A 22,714-nucleotide genomic window follows, 5' to 3' on the forward strand; every position below is an offset into this window, starting at 1 on the left:
GGGATCTGACGCTGTTAGTTTTTATTTGAAACTGGGAATAACTGTAGATGTGAGTGGTGTTTTGAGGCAATGGAACTGGACATTCTCTGATCTGGAGGGATAAAAGCTGACACACAAACGCTGGTAAATCAGCCTTCTTCATATCTCACCGTCACTTGATTTTTTTTTATTCAGTTTTATTGAGTGTTCTTGCTCACGCAGATTTAGTATGCACCTTATGGTGTATGATGTCAAAAAACACAGATGTCGGTATATATGATATTTTGAAGAAATCATTTTATGACATGAATAGTACCTTTAGAAAACATCATCGCACTAATGAAATATTATATGGAAATGAACAGCGTCAGATCGGATGTGAATTTACACTGGCGGTGGGGGGATGTTAGAGCATGATGGTCATTGAGAGAATAAAACTGAAAGAAGCTAACTTTTACAAGTACCATAAATGTATACCTAATGTCCCATATATTTGTCTCTTTCTTTTTTTCTCCGTGCTGCAAGAACCATTTTTCCTACATTTACGACGTGTGTACCTGTTGCAATGCGCACATTTTTCTCTATGCTGTGGTTTCTATTAGACAATGATACAATGATATATATATATATATCTGTACAGCCTTTAGGAGGTGGTAGATAAGCTACAGCCTTATTTTATTTTTTTGTTATTCCGTTATCAGACAATGTTATTATTTTAATATTAACAAATTCAGTTTAAATTCCCTTGTAAAACATTCCATTTTCTAAAAGTGATTGTATTATTATGTGAGCGAAAATAACTGTTAAGGCATTTTTAAATAAAAAGGTAAATTAATTAAATAGCACCTGTTTAAATTCTATGGTACAAACATCTATTTGCTAAAGTCATCACCTCCATAGGCTTGATTTACCTTGGGAATTAATACCTCAGTGAAATTCTATTTTAATTTGACAATGGTTTAATAAACACAGAAAAACATCTGCCATGCAAAACAAACTCATTGGAAATGAAATGAAAGCTCATGTAAAATGTTTTTACATAACATATATTTATTTCAAAATGCTGTATAAAAATATGATTTTTCATCTCTACCATCTTTAATTTTAACATGTTTTACTACTTGAACTTCAGTGAACTTCACTCTGAAAAACCGTGATTTGTGCAGTTGAAGAAAATAACAACAGAACAGACATACTGCCAGGCCTCAGCCTGGGTTATAAGATTTATGATTCTTGCAGAGAAGTTCGGTTGGCTCTTAAAATGGAAATGGCTTTAGTCGTTTGGAAGAAGAACTGAAAGACAACAAGCCTTGTACTAAGCCTTTCAGTGTTCTTGCCATTATTGGACAGCTAAATTCAAGCCCAGTTATATGATTCCCAGCAGCTCTTGGTCCATTTAAAGAGCTGGTGGTGAGAATATTTAAATGTCTTTTTAAATGTTAATAAAATTAAATTAATCCAATTTCTATGCATTAAAGATATTAACAAAAATTATGCATCTATTTTCATGCTCCATTTGCCAAGCCATATACTGTACCTTTTATTACTGAATAACAGGTGTGGAAAGCATACCCCCGGACACAGACAGGCCGACAGCAGAATGTCCAAAACACACTTCTTTATTTATATAGCACCACAATGCCTTCATACACCAACTCTTCTTCTCTCTCTTCTTCTTTCTCTTCTTCTCTTGACATCCTCTCCCCTCCTCACAAGCTTCGTCTATTTCCTCCCAACTCTGGCTCGTCTACTGGAGGGAGGCGGCCCCTTTTTATTATGATCCGGATGAGCCCCAGGTGCTCCCCCTGACGTCACTTGCTGGTGTGGCGGAAGTGTCAGAAGAACACCTGGAAGCACTCCGGGTGCCCTTGGGATTATTTCCGGCAGCACTTCCTGGTGTGGCGGAAGTGCTGCCATCCAGGATTCCCTAACTGTTCGGGTGCCCCCTGGTCGTAACCATGTCCTCCCATAGTGGTTAGCGTCCCAGCTCACTTCCCATTGCCCCCAAATAGACCTGGGCAGCTGCCCACTTGTGGCCGAGGAGAGGTATCGTCCAACTCGGGGACTGTCCAGGCGTCCTGGCTGGGCAGGGTCCCCGTTCATCTGTGACACAGGAAACAAATCCAAAACCTACCCTGCATGACAATGCCTGTCCTTCCACAATTACGTGTGCTCAGTTTTGAGTTACAGATTAAATTATATTTTAAATGTATTAATTAAATGTATATTTCTTTGAGGAGCAGGAAGAAACGGGACTACTGAAAAAATGCACACACTGACAATTAAGGGCTGTTAGGCAACAGTACCAACCACCTCCTGAAAGTATCAAATCACAGAAATTTGTTAATCATGAATATTCACTTGGTTTTAATATGAAGGCAAAGAATGATATGGTAATGAGAGTAGTTATGAAAACTGATCCATAGTGATTCAGCCAGGCAAGCTGAATGAAATTTTTTGATTATATAGCAGACAATTCAAGGCATTTAATTTTCACCTTCCTTTTCTTTTCCCATGATGTTTGTCTTTTTATTGCATTTATGACATTCTGTCTGTCAACCTAAAAGCCTCTGGACATCTGTGCAGAAGCTTTACTAGGCATAGTCCACTGGGGTATAGCAAGGTCACACTAGAGGGGTCTCTCAGCCAGCCTCAGAATTTATTTACAGGAGCTGAAGACTGTGCTTGTGGATAGGAGAGAGTTGGATCTGCTCTTGTCACCTTAGTACAACCACATTCCTCACCATATCGAAGGAGTATGGAAAAGTTAATAAGTCTTAAAAAACACATGCTGAAAACATATTTGATTTTAGCTTCCTCCAGAATGCCCAGTTTTATAAATTAATCCATAAAAAAAATGAACAAATTATTCAATATTACAATAAGTCCTGTGTGTTTTAAAGGATACTGAATGCTTGTCATTTAGAAGAAAACATGGGGATATTGCTTGTTACATTAGTGTTGCTGTGCGCTTCCATTACAATTGCTGTAGCATTTGTCTTTTACCTTAGGAGAGACACGCCTATTGTTAAAGCAAATAACTCAGAATTAAGTTTCCTTCTCCTCTTTTCATGAATGCTTTGCTTCCTGTGTTCACTTACTTTCATTGGTCAGCCCATTGAATGGTCTTGTATGCTCCGCCACACAACATTTGCCATCACATTTGTGTTGTGCATATATGTTCTTGGAAAAACTATTATGGTATTAATGGCCTTTAGGACCACACTGCCAGGTAGTAATGTCATGAAGTGGTTTGGAGACACTCAACAGCGATTAAGTGTTTGCATTCTGACACATGGCATTTGTTTTGCACATATCATATGTTCTTGGGAAAAACTGTTTTGGTTATAATTGCCTTTAAGGCAACACTGCCTAGTAATAATGTCATGAAGTAGTTTAGAGCCACTCAGCAGCAGTTAAGTGCTTCCACTTTGATGTTAATTCACATAGTAATAAGTTTGCTTTGGCTATTGATATTCCCTCCATTTCCCAACAAAAACTTCAAGCACTACTCAGATATAATCATATGAGAATGTGACCTTGGATATAAAACAGCATTTTACACAGTCCTAGGGTACACAGGCCTGCTTGCTGCATTATGCTTTGTTCTCGTTTTTCTGACTCGAAAAACTGACAGACAATTTCAATGAAGCAAAATTCATCACATTCAGCATCCTGATATTCTGTGCTGTGTGGATCACTTTTATACCAGCATAGATTAGCTCTCCTGGGAAATATACAGTGGCAGTAGAGATATTTGCAATTTTAGCTCCTAGTTTTTTCTTTTTTTTCTGCTTTATTATCCCTAAGTGCAATGTTATTATATTTAAACCGGAAAAAAACTACAAAACAAAAAACATTTAATGGGTAAAATGGCATCAAAATCACTTTAATAAACAACATTAAGTTAGAAGTTGAACTAGAAATTTAAAATAAACTCTTTAAGATAATTTTATTGGTTGGTTGTAGGCAGCAGAGAACATCAGTGATAATTAGTGCATCACTGTGGTCTGGTCTTTGTATTACATAGTATATTTTATACAGCAAATAAATGGCCTGCTAATGAAATGTTTAATTATTTTTATCATCATCTAATATGGTACATTGCTTGCTTTTCAATTTTATTCTTCACTTTTGCTTTCATTCTTCTTGGGCTTTGTCAGGATAAATATTGAGACAGTTATCTGTTTTGGAAACATTTCCATAAAAGGTAAAGTGAAGCTCCTAGTTACAAACCTATTGATTTACTATACCAAAACAATATTACCATAAAGTTACAAAAAGTGTTATTACACCCTTGCATTTGAAACCTCACAGCCGGTGCTTTACAGACTTGCTGGAACACCACATCTGTTGACTTGCTCAACCTTGGACTTGCAGCTACCAGCATCCACCACACTCCAAACCTATGGACACTGACAGAATCTAGAGAAGACAATAGCCACAGCCCAGAAAGTACCTCATATTTCGACTGTATTCATCTCTGTCAATTTTTATTGCAGGTCTTCCAACATAGCTTGACTGTTCATTCATATTATTTTTTGATTTCTGTTTCTCTTGTGGTTATTCTGCTGCTGTCATGGTTTTGATGTGTAAGAAGCACAGCCTGTCCACATTGTGATTCCAAGCATTGAATTTGGTCCACCTGGGGAGCTAAAGGTCCCTGCTGGATACACTGGTATTACAAAATTATTGTTAAGATTAATGTTTCTTTATACCGTACTTTTAATATATTAATACATATGAATAAAATTATTTCCTATAACATTAATTTATTTAAAAAATCCAAAAGAAAGCATCTTTATATCAAAAACCTCATTTAAAATGTATATCTGGAATTTTAATGCGACTTGAACACACTAGCAGAAGTTTGTAACTTGCAAGTTATCATTTTCCTGCCAAAGAATATGAACTTTTTTAGATGTCAGTCCATAACTGTACATCCTGCATTTGCATCGTAACAGATGACATGAAGGGACTGCTGTGAATGCCTACCCTAAAGAAGAGGCTGGCAAAACATGCCAGCATAAATGAACCGTGTAAGGGAAACGAAAAATATGTTTCAAACTGCCTTCCTGTTAAACGAAGACATCATTGTACATTTTAGATTGGAAAATGAGATTACATAAAACATTTAACTTGGTGTTTTGATCTCTGATAACAGTTTACATATATAGTATAAAGTCTTATTTCTTATATTCAGTCTCATATTTTTAAATCATTTAATAAGTTAAATTAACATATACATTTCTACCTTAGAATTTTAACAAAGTGTTCCATCAGCTATATAGTCATGCAAACTTTTCAAGCTCATTTCACTCTGCTGCCCCAAACACAACAGAACCCCAGCTGAAACAAACAAAAAAAAAGTACAAAGAGAATATCCTGAGATATCCAATCCTACCCTTCTTCTGCATGAATAACACCTAAGAAACCAAGAAAGTCATACAGTTAAAGTCCCATATGAAATAAAATCAATAACTGCATGCCGAACAAAAACTGTTGTTGAAAGCAATGAATGTTTTTACCCAGTAAAATAGTTTAAACTCAGTTTTCATTATTGTTGTTAACTTTAAGAAAAATACAGACTAGTGATTCCAAAGAAAACATGGACATTAGTTCCGAAAGGCATGTTCTTGTACTACTTTTAATACCTACACTATGAAAGAGACTTGCCCACCAGTATGGGGCCAAGGCCCAGTGCAGTTTCTATTCCTGATGCAACCACCAGAGGATGTAGAAACCTACCTTACCATCTTCGAGTTTACCAAGCTAGACTACCCCATGGAGTGTCGTTGGACCCAGACTGAGTGCTACTGTTATGTGGTTGCAGCTAATATCCTCTTACTTTCTTTTACAAGTGCAGTTCGTTTGAATGGTCAGCCAGGGCATGGCCTGTACAACTCTGGCTGTAGCACCTTCATTGTTACCAGCCGCTATGTCCTGCCATGACAGTATGGTGGTAAACAGGCCACTCTGTCATGTATACACAGCAAGGCCAGGCACTTTTCCAATGTGGTCTGCTGGGTGCTTGTGTAAGGAAATCTCCTCCAACTATCGGTGGTAATGGAGACACTTCCTCCTTATACCGTGATACTCAGAATAAATTGGCCACACAGCAAAGCAGACAGAGACCGATTGCACCTGAAAAATAAGCAGAGCCTTGCAGAAGACAGTGATCTGCCTTCTCTGGGGAATGCCTCACTATAACAGCAAGCAGGTAATTTTGTTGCCTCCATTCTTTTGTATCTGCACAACATCAATAATTTGCAAAAGAACTAGGTATGAAATTGACCGACTGAGCCTGATAATTCTAACAAAATCTTACTATATTATAGGATATTTTTTATATTTAAAATAACCACCATGAAAAACAAGGTGACATGTGACTAGGGCCACCATGTGGTATCAAAGAACCTCAAAATTGTGAATTCCAAGAATTGCAGAAAACAAATAATTACAAACTAAAGAGTACAAAACCTGAAAGAATTTTTCAATTATATATTTCAGTCATTCTGAATAGGTGATACTTTTAACAAATACTTTGTCCAATTAGTAATGTATTAGTTCAATGAAGTTGTACATAGCAAAATCACCTGTGTTAAATAAGCATTTCCATATACACACAATAAATGTTAATTTAACACTGGAAATGTTGTTGTGCACTCTGCATTCATTTAACACATAATTCCATATGAAAATTAACGTATTTGATATTAGCAATTTGATTATACTTATTGAAAAAACATATTTAACAAAAATATCTTAATTATCATATTTTTTATATACTGTATTAAATTTGTATGTTTATTCCAAACCAGAATTGCCAGGAGCCAAGAACTGACTCTGAAAGGGGCGTCAGTCCATCACAGGGCCTACTGATGTACATATCCACACTCACTTTAGTGGCTGAGTAGTAAGTCAAAATACCCCACACATACTTGAGCTGTCCTAGGAAAACCAGTGTACCCAGAGGAAACATAGTTAGAGCATTAAGTCACAATCCAATGAATGCCAAAAACCAGGATTTGAAGGCAGATCTCTGAAATCTGAGCATAGTAGCACTAACTGTATCAGTGATTTCATCTGATTTAATTTTTAAGGGTTTTTTTCTCTAATTTCTGTTTCTCCGACACACTGTATATGGAAGCCCCAATACATGATACATCCTAATTGTCAATATTACTTTATATTTCAGCATTTTATGACTGGCATTATTACATTTTAAATGGAATAGAATACTATGAATATTGCTATTAAATATAGAAAAATGCAGCATAGAGAAATATGTAGCATAGACATCAGAGCAATTTGTCAATTTGCTTGTGAAATATTTTAAGGTAAGTATAAAATATCTCACACTAAAACAACAAAAAAAGAATTAGTTTCCGCCATATATGTGAAGCATGCTTTGATAGTGTATCTTTGGATGTTATTCATACTAATACATTCACTGTTGTTTTAAAATCCAAGGTAACATCAGATGATCAATTTACCTTTGAGAATTAATCCTTTAACCAATAATAACAGCTCAGGATGATGTATATAAATGCAGCTGGCATCAGCCTTTTCATTGCACAACTCTGATGTTTTCTGAAATGCTCTTTCTGCTCGTTGTAATAAGTGAACTTTTATCAAAGGCAGAAGAGCCTGTATGTCATTTACAAGGAGGACATGAACTGCCTTTGCTTGCAAAAGAAGGTGATGTATCAATTGGAGGAATATTTTCTTTTCATGACAATTTTATAAGTGTCAATCCAACATTTAAAAATATGCCTGTATCTCAAAAATGCAAAGAGTAAGTATAGAATTCTAGCATATATATTTCAATTTTTCAATTAATAAATAAAAAAGCACTAAATATGGGATTGCTGTTGGTTTGAAAACTAACATAACTAACTATATATTAAATGAAAAATAACTGGTGTTTTGAAAGCAATAAATTGCCTGTTCTGGAGATGTTTTTGAAAATAATAAATAAGCTGTTGCAAATGTATTGTTTTTATTTTTTGTTTTTGACACAATGTCCAGGGTTGTTTCTTGCCTTGCACCAAATGCAGCTGAAAAAAATGAGTTTCTCTTGATGCTGAATTGGATCATTTAATATTAATTTGATTGTTTCCAAAATATTAAAACACCTAAGATTCTTTTTTATTTTTTAATTCTTTATTCATTTATTTTTCTTAACTGATTAGCATTTTTATCATTTCAGCATAAACTTGAAACAATTTCAGACTGGGGTTACTATGATTTTTGCGATTGAAGAAATTAATAACAACACGCATCTCCTTCCTGGTGTTTCTCTGGGTTATAAATTGTATGATGCCTGTGGCTCGGTACCTTTGGCAATCCAAGCAGCACTGGCATTAGTGAGTGAACAGAAAGAGGATGTGTCTCCTTCGATGAGCTGTACTAAATCTTCTATTGTTCATGCTATAATCGGACAGTCTGGCTCCACACCGACCATTGGCATTGCGTCAACTCTTGGCCCTTTCCAAATGCCTGTGGTAAGAAAAACATTTTTATATACCTAAGGCTTAGAAAAAAATTGTAAATATACAAAAAAGTACTGTACTTTGCATATTACATTGTCTGCACTTTTAATTATACATTTTTAAAATTTAAATTGCAGAACTGTAGCTGTAAAGGGAAAAATGAAAAAGACCACCTGCTTTGTTTTACCATTTGAATAACATTTTGTGCATGGTACATCTATATTTTCTACAAAGTACAATTTGTAGTCTTTTGCTGTTCTGGAAAAGGCATCTTTTAAATTTCAGTGATTCTGAAATTTTTCAAACTAGCCTAATATTATGCAACTCACTTTCAATTTAGCTTTTACATTTTTTAGACACATTTATTAAAGCTAACACATTACATTTACTAAATTTACAGATCAAAATGAAGGTGACATAATTTAAAACACAAGAAATGGACGCTTCTGGGGTATCATACAAATACCGTAATGCCTTGTAAAACACATTCGAATAAAGTAACCGTAAACATGCTCTGCCTTTTCTCTTGTGCGATCAAAAAATGAATAAAGTGGATTTAAATTATTTTAGTTTTCGTTTCTTGTCTTATTTGTTTAGATTAGTCATTCTGCAACATGTTCATGTCTCAGCAATCGGAAAGAATTCCCTACATTTTTCAGAACAATACCAAGTGATTATTATCAAAGCAGAGCTCTGGCACAACTTGTCAAGCACTTTGGATGGACTTGGGTTGGAACAATAAGAAGTGACAATGACTATGGCAATTATGGTATGGCTACATTTGTTCAGGTTGCTCAGCAGGAGGGCATTTGTATTGAATATTATGAAGCAATTTACAGATCTAATCCAAGAGAGAAATTTCTTAAAACAGTGGAGATTATAAAAAAGTCTACCTCAACTGTTATCATTGCTTTTTCATCTTACATCGATATGGAATTTCTAATGAAAGAGCTACTGCTTCAGAATGTTACAGGCAGACAGTGGATAGGAAGTGAATCCTGGATTTCAACTAAAACACTGGCGACAGAATCTAGCTTTAGAGTTTTGGGTGGGTCCATCGGCATTACAATTGAAAATTTTCCTCTACCAGGTTTAAAAGATTTTTTAGTGAAAATGAAGCCATCTGATACACCTGGCAACACTGGCTTTAATGAGCTTTGGGAAAATGTTTTCAGTTGCACTTTTGCAACTAAAGAAATAAACGCAACTAAAAACCTCTGCACTGAGCAAGAGAACCTGAGCGAAGTGAAAAATCAGTATACTGATGTGTCAGAGCTGAGAATACAGAATAATGTTTACAAGGCAGTGTATGCTGTTGCTCATGCACTGCACGATCTTTTTCACTGCAATGCAAGTCAATCATCTGATATCAAATGTGTAAAGATGAACCCAATAGAACCATGGCAGGTAAACTCATTACAGGTTACTATATAAGGAAACTGAGTTTTATTCACACAATGGTATTCATTTAGATGTAAAACTTTTCTTCACAGGTTCTACAGTACCTGAAAACAGTTAATTTTACAACAAGAAATGAAGAAAATGTCTATTTTGATTACAATGGAGATCCCGCTGCAAAATATTCTCTAATAAATTGGCAATTAACTGAAAATCTTGCAACCAGATTTGTATCTGTTGGTCTATACGATGCATCTCAGCCAGAAGGACAACAATTCATTATGAGTAACATGAATATCATATGGGCAGGTGGACAGAATAAGGTTACAAGAGTTAAATTTTTGGAAAGTATGTAATAAAAAAGAATAAAGGTATAGAAGGGGAAATAGTTGTACTAAACCTGTATAACACCTTTGACAAAAATTGATGGGTTTACCATGTTGTATATCTCTACAGTGTTTCTGCACAAACATACAAGGTGTCAACAATCTAGGCACATTTTGAGAAATATTAATGGGTTGAACCAAAATGTAACATACAGTACTGCTAAGTATAAAGGAATAAAAATAAGAGTATGACACCAAAGCTATGAAAAAAACAAATGCATTAAATAATTTTGACACCTTGTTAAATATTTGTCCCACAGGGGTTCACTGCTTTCAGCAGTATCTAGAATTTACTTGTAATTAATAGAAATAAATCTACAGACCATGCACCTTATTTGTACACTCAAAAATGATGTTCTTTCCTGACACATATGTGGGAATTTTTGCTTTATTAAAATTTAAACAATTTTTCAGTTTCTCCTAATAACACAAAAAGGGGACCTTACAGAAAATAGTATAATATTAGATTTGGAAGTGTTGCTGCCTCGATTTGCTTGGAGATTCTTTTAGCTCCAAACTGGGATCTTTATCTGAGAATTACTCCTCACATTCATCTTGATTCCCTTTAGTGATTCCAATTTTATTTAGATATGGCAGGTTTCACTAAATGACCCTGTAATACAGTTTGTGTACTCACTTTCAGTAGTTGGGTAAGCAGTATTTCAGTGAGTTGTACTGTAGAATTCTTAAAATACAGTTTCAGGTTTTTCCCTCCAAGTAGTTGTCAGGCAATGAATCAATTAATACATGAACCAATTCGCTTAATTCTTATAGTACTGTAGTTGCAGCTGCAGTAAATTGGGACTTGATTTGGACTGTGTTGGATTAATTGCTAAGACTCAAATTACATGCATATTTGAATTTCTGTATTTATGGGTTGTAGGTTCCCAAATCAGTGTGCAGTGAGAGCTGTCCTCCAGGCACTCGGAAGGCTGTTCAGAAAGGAAGACCTGTCTGCTGCTTTGATTGTATACCTTGTGCTGATGGGGAGTTCAGCAACACAACAGGCAAGTTACTGTAGAACAATCATTTGTACATACTATTGTCAAATTTTTACCTTGAGTTAAAGAAGTATATTTAAATAACACTTTCAATATATTATATATATTAGCTATACTTCTGAGTGATTTTCTAGAGGGTTACCTTTTAAAACTTTTTTGTCTTGATGCAATTGTTAAGAGATAGCCAAACATAACAATGACTGACTCTGATGAGCATAACAAGGCAGTAATAGTGAAGAGAAGTGACTCATCAGCTATAAGATGTCTAGAAAAAAAAAGGTAGACTTTTAACAAATTGTCAACTGACACATCCGTGTGCAGAACCAGAATGAAAGAATTCAGAATAAAGATTTTCTTTCTGATCATGAGATTGTTAACAAAGAAAAAATGATGCTGGAACAGAATATGTTGTGGAGAAAACCTCTTCAGAAGAAACAAGCAGAGTCTTCAGATATGCAGTCAGAATTAAACTTTATTGCAGAGCATAGGAAACAACAGCAGAGCATATAAAGCCATCTCAGTTCAATTGAAACGAGCTCAGTGGGTTCATTTCATTTTTATTCCAGTTCTTATCACAAAACATCCCTGTTTCTACATTTTCTCATCATTCCTTTTATATGTTATCTCATAATAGTGGCCTCATGCTGTACCTTTTTTCATAACAATTACCTTGCCTTGTAAACGTCTTTTCCCTAATAACCATAAATCTATTCATAACAATCATTTCAACTCAAAGTCACACTTGCTGTCTGGCCCGGAGATGACCATTACCTAATCATCTTCTGCATTCTTCACATTTTCACATTCCTAATCTTAATCTAGTAAAAACTGGTGACCTTTTAATTAATCAATCCAAACTGCTCAGTTAATAATTGCTTGTTGCACCACCATCCCATACGGCTAATGTCATTGGCAGCTGTACTGGTAAGCACAGCATGCAGCTTCACTGATAAGGGCTAAGCTGCCGGAACTGGAAGCAGTCAGGCAGCCTCGAGTAGAGAAGCCCAGTATTTTCTAAAAAGACAAAATTACAAGCCTTTATTCATTAACCCTTAAATTCTTAGATGGTTCAAAGCTAGCTGATATAATACAATTTGCTTTAACGTGATAAATTAAGATATTGATTCATGAGGGCGCATTGACATCTAAAATTAAATGCCATGTAAAGGGTATATACTATGCTAATATGCAGTCTGCAGCTTCATTCTTTCATTTTCAAAAGGATGTCCTGTTTTAGTTCTCTTAAAGTATATAAACATGAAAAGAATCCCCATTGACGGTCCATTGTCTTTCGAGTGTCTGGCTCTTAAGCTAATAACAAAATCTGGTCCTGTCTCACTTATTGTTGTCTATCATCCCCCGAAATACAATCCATCTTTTTTATCTGTTCTGACTGAATTATTAACCCACTTAAGTTCACTTTCCCACAGTCATTCTTCTTGGCGATTTTAACATCCATACTGACATTACTATATGTAAACTGAGAAATTAATTCCTATCCTTACTGGACTATTTTGACTTGGTGCAGCATGTTGATTTTCCCATCCACTCTGGTGGTCATATACTGGACCTGATCTGCACATCTGGATTATCTGTCAGCAACACTTATAGCAGTGATTTGGGACTCTCTGACCATAAAGCAGTGCTTTTCACTGTCTCATTACCTTTCCCTCCTTCTACCTGTAAACGTCAAATTTCTTTCTGAAACCTTAAAAATATCTGTCCCTCTGTTCTTGCTGGATCCATTTCTGATCTTTTTCTGCCTTCGCCTATTCCATCAACACTATAGTCTTGTTGACAATGATAACTCTTCATTCAGCACTTGATAAAACAGCTCCTTTAAAACATAAGGAGGTTTCCTTTAAGCGTTCAGCTCCATGGTATAATTTAGAGCTACGATCTATGAAAGCAACTGGCCGACTCCTTGAGAGAATGTCACGTAAGGCTGGCCTCGCTGTTCACATCCAGGCTTTCTCTGACCATCTAAGGGCTTACAGGGATGCACTAACTGCAGCCAAGAACACATTATGGCAGAATAATAGACAGTGGCCATGATAACCCAAGGGTTTTGTTCATTGTAGTTAATAAATTACTTCAACCTGCATCTGGCCCAATTACCTGTTCTACTGAAGCCTGTGAAACATTCCTCCACTTTTTCTGCAATAAAATTAAAGATCTAAATAATTCAACTAACATAAATCCATCATCCATTTGTCTTCCCACTCCATCCAGCTCCTTTTCTAAATTTTCACCAGTCACATCGGCATTTGTTAAAGACCTGCTTTGTAACTACTTGTGTACTGGACCCCATCCCCACCAGACTTCTTAAATCCTGCCTTCATGCCATAATCCCAACTGTTACGACAATAATCAATATATCCCTCGACACTGGGTTTGTGCCAGCCACTTTTAAAATTGCTTCTGTAACCCCCATGTTAAAAAAGTCTGGTCTTGACGGTGACGATCTTAACAAGTTTCAGCTTATTTCCCACTTACCTTTTCTGTTAAAAAAGTTCTCGAGTGTTCCCAGCTCACCAATTACTTAACCTCTAATAATTTGATGGAACCCTTTCAGTCTGGTTTTAGGGCGTGGCACAGCTGTGAAACTGCTCTGCTACGGGTAACCAATGATTTGCTTATGGCAGCAGACTCTGGACAAACCAGCATATTAATTCTGTTAGACCTCAGTGCCGCATTTGACACTGTCAGACATGACATTCTACTGTCCAGAATGGAGAACATGCTGGGTATCTCAGGCACTGCCCTCCAGTGGTTCAAGTCCTATCTGACTAATAGGCAAGAGTTTGTTAGTCTTGGCAAAAGCAAATCCACCTCAGCGCCAGTCACACAAGGAGTTCCTCAGAGCTTTGTTTTTCTAAGACTCTGTGAATCGCCTTGAGCATGGGAAAGGTGCTATATAAATTAAATGTATTATTATTATTACTATTATCCTTGATTCACTGAAGTTTAAAACATACCAATTGGAGAGACAGATAGGCTTGATTATCAGCAAAGAACACAGGGCTGTATTTCTACAAATACATGGTGACCTTTTAGGCTACTAAAACAAGCATAAGCTTTTAATAATTAATTCTAAAACTAATAATAAGGCACATTGATCCTTAATTTACAATCTAAACAAATAACAGTATATACATTTATTGAAACTTTTGTAAACCCTTTGAATATTGCCTAATTTTTGTCATTGTTATTGATAACTAGTAATGTCATGTTTTCTCAACTATATTAAATCAAACCTTAACAGCAGTTAATGCAGTCACACCCCCTGCATCCTGGGTATAAATGCTTACCTGGTCATTGTCCTTATGAAGATTACATATTTATCTGTGTTGGTGTATATTTTCCTCCTTGTAATGGGGTTTTATCTCCACATCCAAAAAGACCTGAGTGTTAGTTTAACTGTTGTTTCGAAATTGGCTATGTCTGAGTTTGGATATGTGGGTAAGTAGGCCATGCATTCAATTGGACCCCCAAACAAGGCTGATTCCAGCTCTGTGTCTAGTATTGGTGGGAGAGGCTCCAGCCCCCTGAAAATGTCTTGTAATGTAATAATGTAAATCACAGGTTTCTTTCATTTCTCTGAAGCGGGAGATATTGTCATCCTTGGTTATCAAAATATAAAATAATATTAACAAATATATATAAAATGTTTTCAGTAACTCCAACAAAATACAATGGTGGTGTTTACTGTTTTACTGGTAATTTTGAATATGCTGCTAAAAAGTAAAAAGTATTTTTTTACACTCAGCTTAACCCTAAATGTAAAAAAAATAAAAAATTGACAAATGACAATGAATGAAACATGATTTGGTAGTGAGACTAGTCACACATTTAGATGGGGCATTCTAGAGAAATTACTAATATGAATGATTTATGCACTAGAATAAAAAAAACATATGTGTAGTGGTTAAAGGTCAGGAACAAATATTGATCTTGAATTTTGGATTTTCTTTTTTCAGATTCCATTGATTGTATTAAGTGTCCTATGGAATTTATGTCTCATGAACTAAGAGATCAGTGCATCTTGAAGGCAACAGAATTCCTGTCAAGCAATGAAACAATGGGGATCATATTAATGATAGTTTCACTGTTAGGGGCTTGTGTAACTATTGCAATAGCTATCATTTTCTTTTGTTACAAGGATACCCCCATTGTTAGAGCCAATAATTCTGAATTAAGTTTTCTCCTCTTGTTCTCATTAATTCTTTGTTTCCTTTGTTCTCTTACATTTATCGGCCAGCCTTCTGGTTGGTCCTGTATACTGCGTCACACAGCATTTGGCATCACGTTTGCTCAATGCATTTCTTGCGTTCTTGGAAAAACTATAGTTGTTTTGATGGCTTTTAGAGCAACTCTACCAGGTAGTAATCTTATGAAATGGTTTGGGCCAGTGCAGCAGAGACTAAGCGTTTTTTTTTTTACTTTTGTGCAAGTCTTAATATGTGCATTTTGGTTAATTATATCGCCCCCATTTCCTATAAAGAATATGAAGTATTACAAAGAGAAAATTATTTTGGAGTGTGATGCTGGATCAACTGTAGCTTTTTACTGTGTTCTTGGGTACATTGGATTTCTTTCTACAATGTGCTTTGTGTTAGCTTTTTTGGCTCGAAAGCTGCCAGACAACTTTAATGAAGCGAAATTCATCACATTTAGCATGCTTGTCTTCTGTGCTGTATGGATCACCTTCATTCCTGCATATATCAGTTCTCCTGGAAAATATACAGTAGCTGTAGAAATATTTGCTATTTTAGCTTCCAGTTTTGGATTGCTTTTTAGTATATTTATACCAAAATGCTATGTCATATTGCTTAAACCTGAAATCAATACCAGAAAACACATAATGGGGAAAATGCCTTCAAAACATCTTTAATGTCCACAGGACAAAAAATTTAAAGAGTAAATAGCTTTTAAACAAATAATTTTTTACAGGGAAAGAAAATCAGCACATGTCAAGTTCTTTTAGAATGTAAACGTTACTCTGTATTCAAAACATTTCTAATGTATGCTTCTTTGATTCTAACACACATCTAAGACTACAGTTTTACACATACATTTCAACAACAACATTTATTTATATAGCATATTTTTATACAAAAAATGTAGCTCAAAGTGCTTTACATGATGAAGAAAAAGAGAAAAAAAGACGTAAGAATTAAAATAAGACAAAACTCATTCACATAGAATAAAAGTAAGGTCCGATGGCCAGGGAGGACAGAAAAAACAAACAAAAAAAAACTCCAGACAGCTGGAGAAAAAATAAAATCTGCAGGGGTTCCAGACCATGAGACCACCCAGCCCCCTCTGGGCATTCTAACTAACAACAATGATCAGTCCTCATTGTATTCAGGGTTCTCATGGAAGGACTTGATGATGATGGTCATGTGAACTTCTGGCCTTTAATCCATCAAAGTAGGAACATCATGGTGCTTTGATTAGGTGGTGATGGTGCAGGTTGCCACCACAGAAAACCAGGAAAAAAACAGAAGAGAGAGTAGGGGTTAGTATGGCATATACAGTACACAAACTGTCACATCAGTCTGTATTCAGCAACATGTTTTAGATGTTGACAAGCTCTGAAGGTATACCTGTAAGAATATGTGAACACTACTGAGATATATTAGAAACCACTTAATGTGTACTGTATGGGAAGAATCAAGTATATTCCATGATATGTGACATGACTGCTGGGATAACAATTCCTTAAAATGTTAAGTCTATATGTTAAGGTCCAATTTATTTGCAGATTAAAATCAATTAAACATACTGTATATATCTTAGGCCTTGTTCACACGGGCGTTAAGTTTTTGGATAAACGAACTTGCTCTGAACGTCCTAGACGTTTATGTTGCATTTTGTGGTGGCGATCGATTGACTTCTACACCGGCGTTCGTTTGTCTCTGTCTAACGCCAGCCTGCAGCCCAAATTGTAGTTTGTGTGTTAACCTGTGGAGGCAGTGTCGGGAACTGGATATGAAAGCCCTTGTCGTTTTATTTGAGGTGCCTCCTTTCAATATGGACCATTTTGCTATGTTAGATATTAATCTTCTTGTTTTAAAAATACTAGGGACGTAGGGAGAGAAAAAATCGCCGCTACTGGGTTCATCCTCTGACTGCACAACGTCGGGTTAAAGGAAGTTTTTTGTGCTTTATGAAGAAATGCGAAAATTTCCGAGCAAGTTTTTTAATTACTGTCGGATGTCAGTTTCCACTTTTGATTGTCTGCTGCAGCTGGTGCAATGCCACATTGCACGCCCATCAACCAATATGCGACTTGGTGTTAGCCCTGAAGAGAGACTACTTGTCACTTTGAGGTAAGGAAACAGTAGTCGAGTGCGCTTACACGGTGTTATGCACTGAAATGCCCCCGCCATGGATTGACCCCCTACATAATCGTTATCAAATATTATATTAGAACATAAATTAATAGGTTCATGGTTTACAAATTACATGAGACAATAAAATAAAATAAGCAATATGAAAATATATATGTTGTATATGAAAACATAAAAATATTAATATCATGGGATATATCCGGTCCTCCCAAGCGTTAAATAAACGCGCAGAAAACGAACTAGAAGCGGTTTCCTTGCGTTCGTTGGGTTTTGAACGCCAAGAAAAAGCTGCATGCAATGTTTTTTTGATGCCGTATAAACGCACAGCCGGACAAACACACGTCACCAAAGCCCGTGTGAACACTCTCATTGACTCCTACGTGTAGAAAACACTCGGCGCTTAATCCACGCTCACCGGACGCTACAAATGCAAAAAAACGCTTGATTTTAACGCCCATGTGAACAAGGCCTTACTTATGACTTATCCAGGATAATTTCCAGCCATAACAACCCTGGGATGGGTTCAACCTACCACACCCCTGATCATGAAAAAGCAAATATAAATTGAAATTATCTCAAGGAAATAATGTGAAAAGATCAACTTATTATTTAACATTTCATTTGTTTTTCTTTATAAAATGGTAAGCAAATGGTGTTTGCTATAGTAATAAACATGAATTGTAAATGTTAGCATGTGAATTGTGTGTGCTAATTTTAAGTATCAATAATATTTTAATAAACTTTTTACATTTGTTAAATTAAATGATGCTTATTATTCAAAGCATATTTAGAAATCATAAAATTGTAATGAAACAGTTTGCATCTCCTCATGGGTGGTCAACCTGACACTAACAAAGTTGTCATTCCAAAACAGTCATTCACTTTTAAATGGTCACCTTTAAAGTCAGTCTTTGACATCATAAAGCAGGACCACTATGCATGAATGAAAATAATTTCACTTTAATTAGTGACGGGTTGAAAACATTTAAATGATGGTACATTTTCTTTTCCAAGCTCAGAGGTTTTTACAAGTTTTCATGAATGACAATATGCTGGATTTTATGATCCTTATGTGCCCTTTCTAATTTATCAGATAGAGATGACTGTTAATATCATCAGTTGAAGCAAAAGGGCACATGATCATGACCTTGATGTCTCTGGGTTGATTCAGGAAGAAAAAAAAATTCTTTAAGCAACTCTGGATTCTTTTAATTAGTTCAACAGAAATTTTCATTATGAATAGTCACTATGGAATTTTACACAGTTGGATACAGAGCTTGATCTGTGGTACCTAAATCCCTTGTTACACCTTTAAATATGAATTAATTGACAGAAAGAACACAAGCAGTATTGCAGTGAGAAATTAAGGTTATATAGTCAGATGGATTATCCTTCACCTTTTTACTAATAGGTGGATGTGTACATGTATGGCAAGCACAAAAATAAATAAATATGCCTTTTCATTTTAATTACTTCTCATTGCAGAATTTAGTTCATTAAGTTTGACTCAATGAATGCCAAGTACATTAAACTAAGGAAACCAATTATTACGGAAAAGATCAAGAACAAGTGCATTAGCAAATAATGTGGGTTCAGATGGGGAGGGTTGTGTTTTACCAATATGCTGGAATTCAATGAGGAACTAACAAAAACAGGGCCTAAGATCGTATTAATCTGAATTTTCAGAAGTTGATAAGGTGTCACATGAAGGTTTAGTGATCAAACTCGAAGAAGGTACAATTCAAGGCATGGTGTGTGGGTGAGTACAAAATTGGTTCAAACACTGAAAGCAAAGGGTTACGATGATACTAGTGTTTTCAGAAAAAGGTGATTTTAACTCTTAGAGGGATGAATATTTTTTCCAAAAAACAATGCTTTCACTCAGAAATCAACATAATATGTCTGTTGCTGCATGCTGTGGCTGCCAGTTTGCCAACAATGTGTGGCAGGCTTGTTGTCAGGCTGTCTTTGTGTGGCTGGGGCAGCAGCAGCAGCGGTCACGGTCACAGTGCATTACAGTCTGGTTTTTATCTCTTATCTTTGTGAAGTGGCAATCCTCCGTGGCGAAATTGTCAGTACCACAACTAGCTGGTGACCGATCAGCATGAAGCTGGAACCTCACATTTGTTTTCTATCACTTGTATCAAAAACTGAGTCTGACAAGTCATAGTCCAGTTCAGAGATAATAGGCAAAATGTCATCCATGGATTATTTTGCTTTACGCATTTGCTTTGATCTCTTACCAGATGTCAGTGCCATTTTTGCCATTGTGTGCACCTTTCTACTCACAAGAGTGCAGGAAATCTCGGTCAAACCAATGAATCTAACTTTCCTTCTAGCAACGAGAGCCCAACTAAAACGTAATGGCTGGTTTTGTCACAGTTTACAGTTGATTACCATCGTCAACTCCTCCTTTTGACAAAAGTTGCCATCAGCCCTGAAAGAGTTAAAAGTAGTGTCCCTCAATTTGTAGGGTAGGAAAATAAAAATATTTCTTAGACTTTTTAAATTCAGGATATAAATTAAGTACTTGATATATGTGTAACTCTTATATTTCATACTTAATTCTTATTTTTGTATTATTATTTCATACCGTTAAAAAAATGTTTTAGTATGAAAATGCTGCCCTTGCCAAAGTGCCACTTGAGGTGATCGCCTTGTTGCTTCACTAACATGCTCTGACCCTGGATACCACATCCCAAAAAATACATATGTGCAACATGGCGTATCCCTGGACTGATGAGTATATTATACTGTACTTTCATATACTAAAGGAATTGTTTAAGAATCTCTTTAAGCTAGAGTAAGTAAGCATCATAAGTTTTACACAGCCTATAAATCTATCAATGATATTTTGATGGATTGTTAAGTTGGCAAGTTGGCATCAGTTCTACCACTTTACAACAACCACAACAACAGCAGTTAATTTTTTGTATGGCCCAAAATCACACAAGGAGTGCCTTAATGGGCTTTAACAGGGCCTGTTTTTGACACCACCCACCAAGCCTTGACTCCCTAAGAAGATAAGAAAGCACTCTGAAAAAAACCCTAGTGGGGAAAAAATTAAAGAAATTTTGCAAAAGGCAATTCAGAGAGAGACCCCTTTCCAGGTAGGTTGGGGGTGCAATGGGTGTCAAAAAATGAGGTAAATACAATACACAAAACAGAACACAAGTAATCCTCTTCTCAGATCTAGAAGGACAATCTATCATTGCCACTGCAGGAATATAATACAATAGTATGAAAGTAATAGTACAAGTTACAAAGCAAAATACAGGAGTAGATTATATCACATATGATGATCTAAATTTGTTCAGAGTTCAGGAGACCTCGGCCAACAAGCTGTCTCCCCCTTACTGGCCATTCCACGCCTGAGTCCAGTCTGATGAAAGGACCCTTCTATCCAATGATTCCAGTACTCCTTTATCAGAGATGACTTTTCCATAGGCAGGCAAACAACTTGGCAGTAGGGCAGTGGCATCGAGTGTCACATGTGAGTACTAAGAAGAGAAACAGAGTAGGTGAGGGTTAGTAACAAATTATAAACATCATATTAATTATGTTTTTTGTACTAATGTCTAACACCAGAGATGCAGTATGCACAGATAATCAGCACCTATACTCAAGGTATGCTAAACTGAAGCAGTGAATCTTCAGCCGGGATTTTAAAGCTGAGACTGAAGGGACATCTCTAATAGTAGTAGGCAGACCATTTCAATCTGCCCTAAAACTAACCTAGAGCAAGTGTAAGGATTTAAGAACTGGAGTTATGTATTCATATTTTCTTGTTCTTTTAATAATTCTTGCAGCAGCATTTTGAATTAATTGAAAACAATATAAAGAACAATTTGAACATCCAGTTTACACCGCATTTTAGTAGTCAAATTTACTAGAAACAAATGCATGAATTAATTTCTCAGTATTCTGCACATTTAGAAAACACCTTAATTTCCCAACATTTTTAAGATGGAAGAAACATGTTTTGATCAGTTTTGTAACGAGCACTTTAAATGACATGCTAGAGTCAAAGATAATGCATAGATTGTGAACTGACCTAGTAAAACTACTGGTGATTCCAACTGAATTAAAAAATGGCAAAAATATTGTTGTAATCAGTATCTTTCCCTTCAATAATTTATCTGTGTTTAAAGACAAATAATTCTCATCCATTCACTTCTTTATTTCACTACCACATCTAATTAAGAACAACATCTGAGAAACATCATTTGGCCTAAAAAAGAGAGGTATAACTGAGTGTCATCTACATACGAGTGAAAATTAAAGTTATGCTTTTATAATAAAAGATCCCAATGGAATTATGTAAAGTGAAAACAGTAAATGTTCCAATACTGAGCCTTGCCACGAGGGGGCGACCGCCCTGGTTGTGTTGGGGGCCACGGATACAGGGCTTTTAAGCCCAACCCTGTAGGGGCCCGTGGCCAATGCCAGGCGGCGCCCCAGTGCCTGAAGAACCCTGGACCTCAGCACTTCCACCACACCAGGAAGTGCTGGGGGGAAGAAGACTGGGGACACCCGGAGGGCACTTCCGCCACACGGGGGTGTGTCTGCGGAGGGTTGCCGGGAAGCAGCTGGAGCCCATCCGGGCTCGTATATAAGGGGCCGCCTCCCTTCTTTCAGGAGCAAGAGTCAGCTAGAAGAGGACGGAGCTGAGAGAAAGTGGAGTGGAGGCGGCCAGGACAAAGGCACCAGAGACTGTGAGGCCTGGACTTTGGGGTATCGGTGCTGGAGGCACTGGGTTGTGCACTGAACTTTATTGTAAATATTTTGTAAATAAACGTGTGTTGGGTGAGAAAACGATGTCCGTCTGTCTGTGTCCGGGGCTCTTTCCACTATATATATATATATAGGTTCTTAAGTAGTTTAAGGTTTGCTTCATGACTAAATTTATAAGATGCCCCGCAACAGGGATTATGGATAACAACAGGATAGTAACAGGTGGGATAAACAACAGTGTGTAATTAAAGAAGCACAAGACTGTGGTCTGCATGGTGCTTTGATCAGTCAGCTAATCAGTTTTGCTGCCATATTTTGGGATAAAATATCCTCTCCAGTTAGGATGAAGACCATCTCTCTTGAAA

At 36.3% G+C, this 22,714-nt stretch overlaps 1 protein-coding gene across 1 annotated transcript; it reads left to right on the forward strand.

Moving 5' to 3' along the window:
• The first annotated feature begins 7,595 nt into the window (after positions 1–7,595).
• LOC120518364 (extracellular calcium-sensing receptor-like) lies at positions 7,596–16,153 on the forward strand. The gene is made up of 6 exons (XM_039741139.1): positions 7,596–7,777; positions 8,192–8,486; positions 9,072–9,881; positions 9,968–10,195; positions 11,142–11,265; positions 15,240–16,153. Exons 1-6 carry the CDS (start codon positions 7,752–7,754, stop codon positions 16,151–16,153), a joined length of 2,397 nt encoding a protein of 798 aa, XP_039597073.1. The 5' UTR covers positions 7,596–7,751.
• The last annotated feature ends 6,561 nt before the right edge of the window (positions 16,154–22,714 follow it).

Source organism: Polypterus senegalus, chromosome 1 (genome assembly GCF_016835505.1).
Source record: "Polypterus senegalus isolate Bchr_013 chromosome 1, ASM1683550v1, whole genome shotgun sequence".
In the NCBI taxonomy this organism is placed as follows: Eukaryota; Metazoa; Chordata; class Cladistia; order Polypteriformes; family Polypteridae; genus Polypterus; species Polypterus senegalus.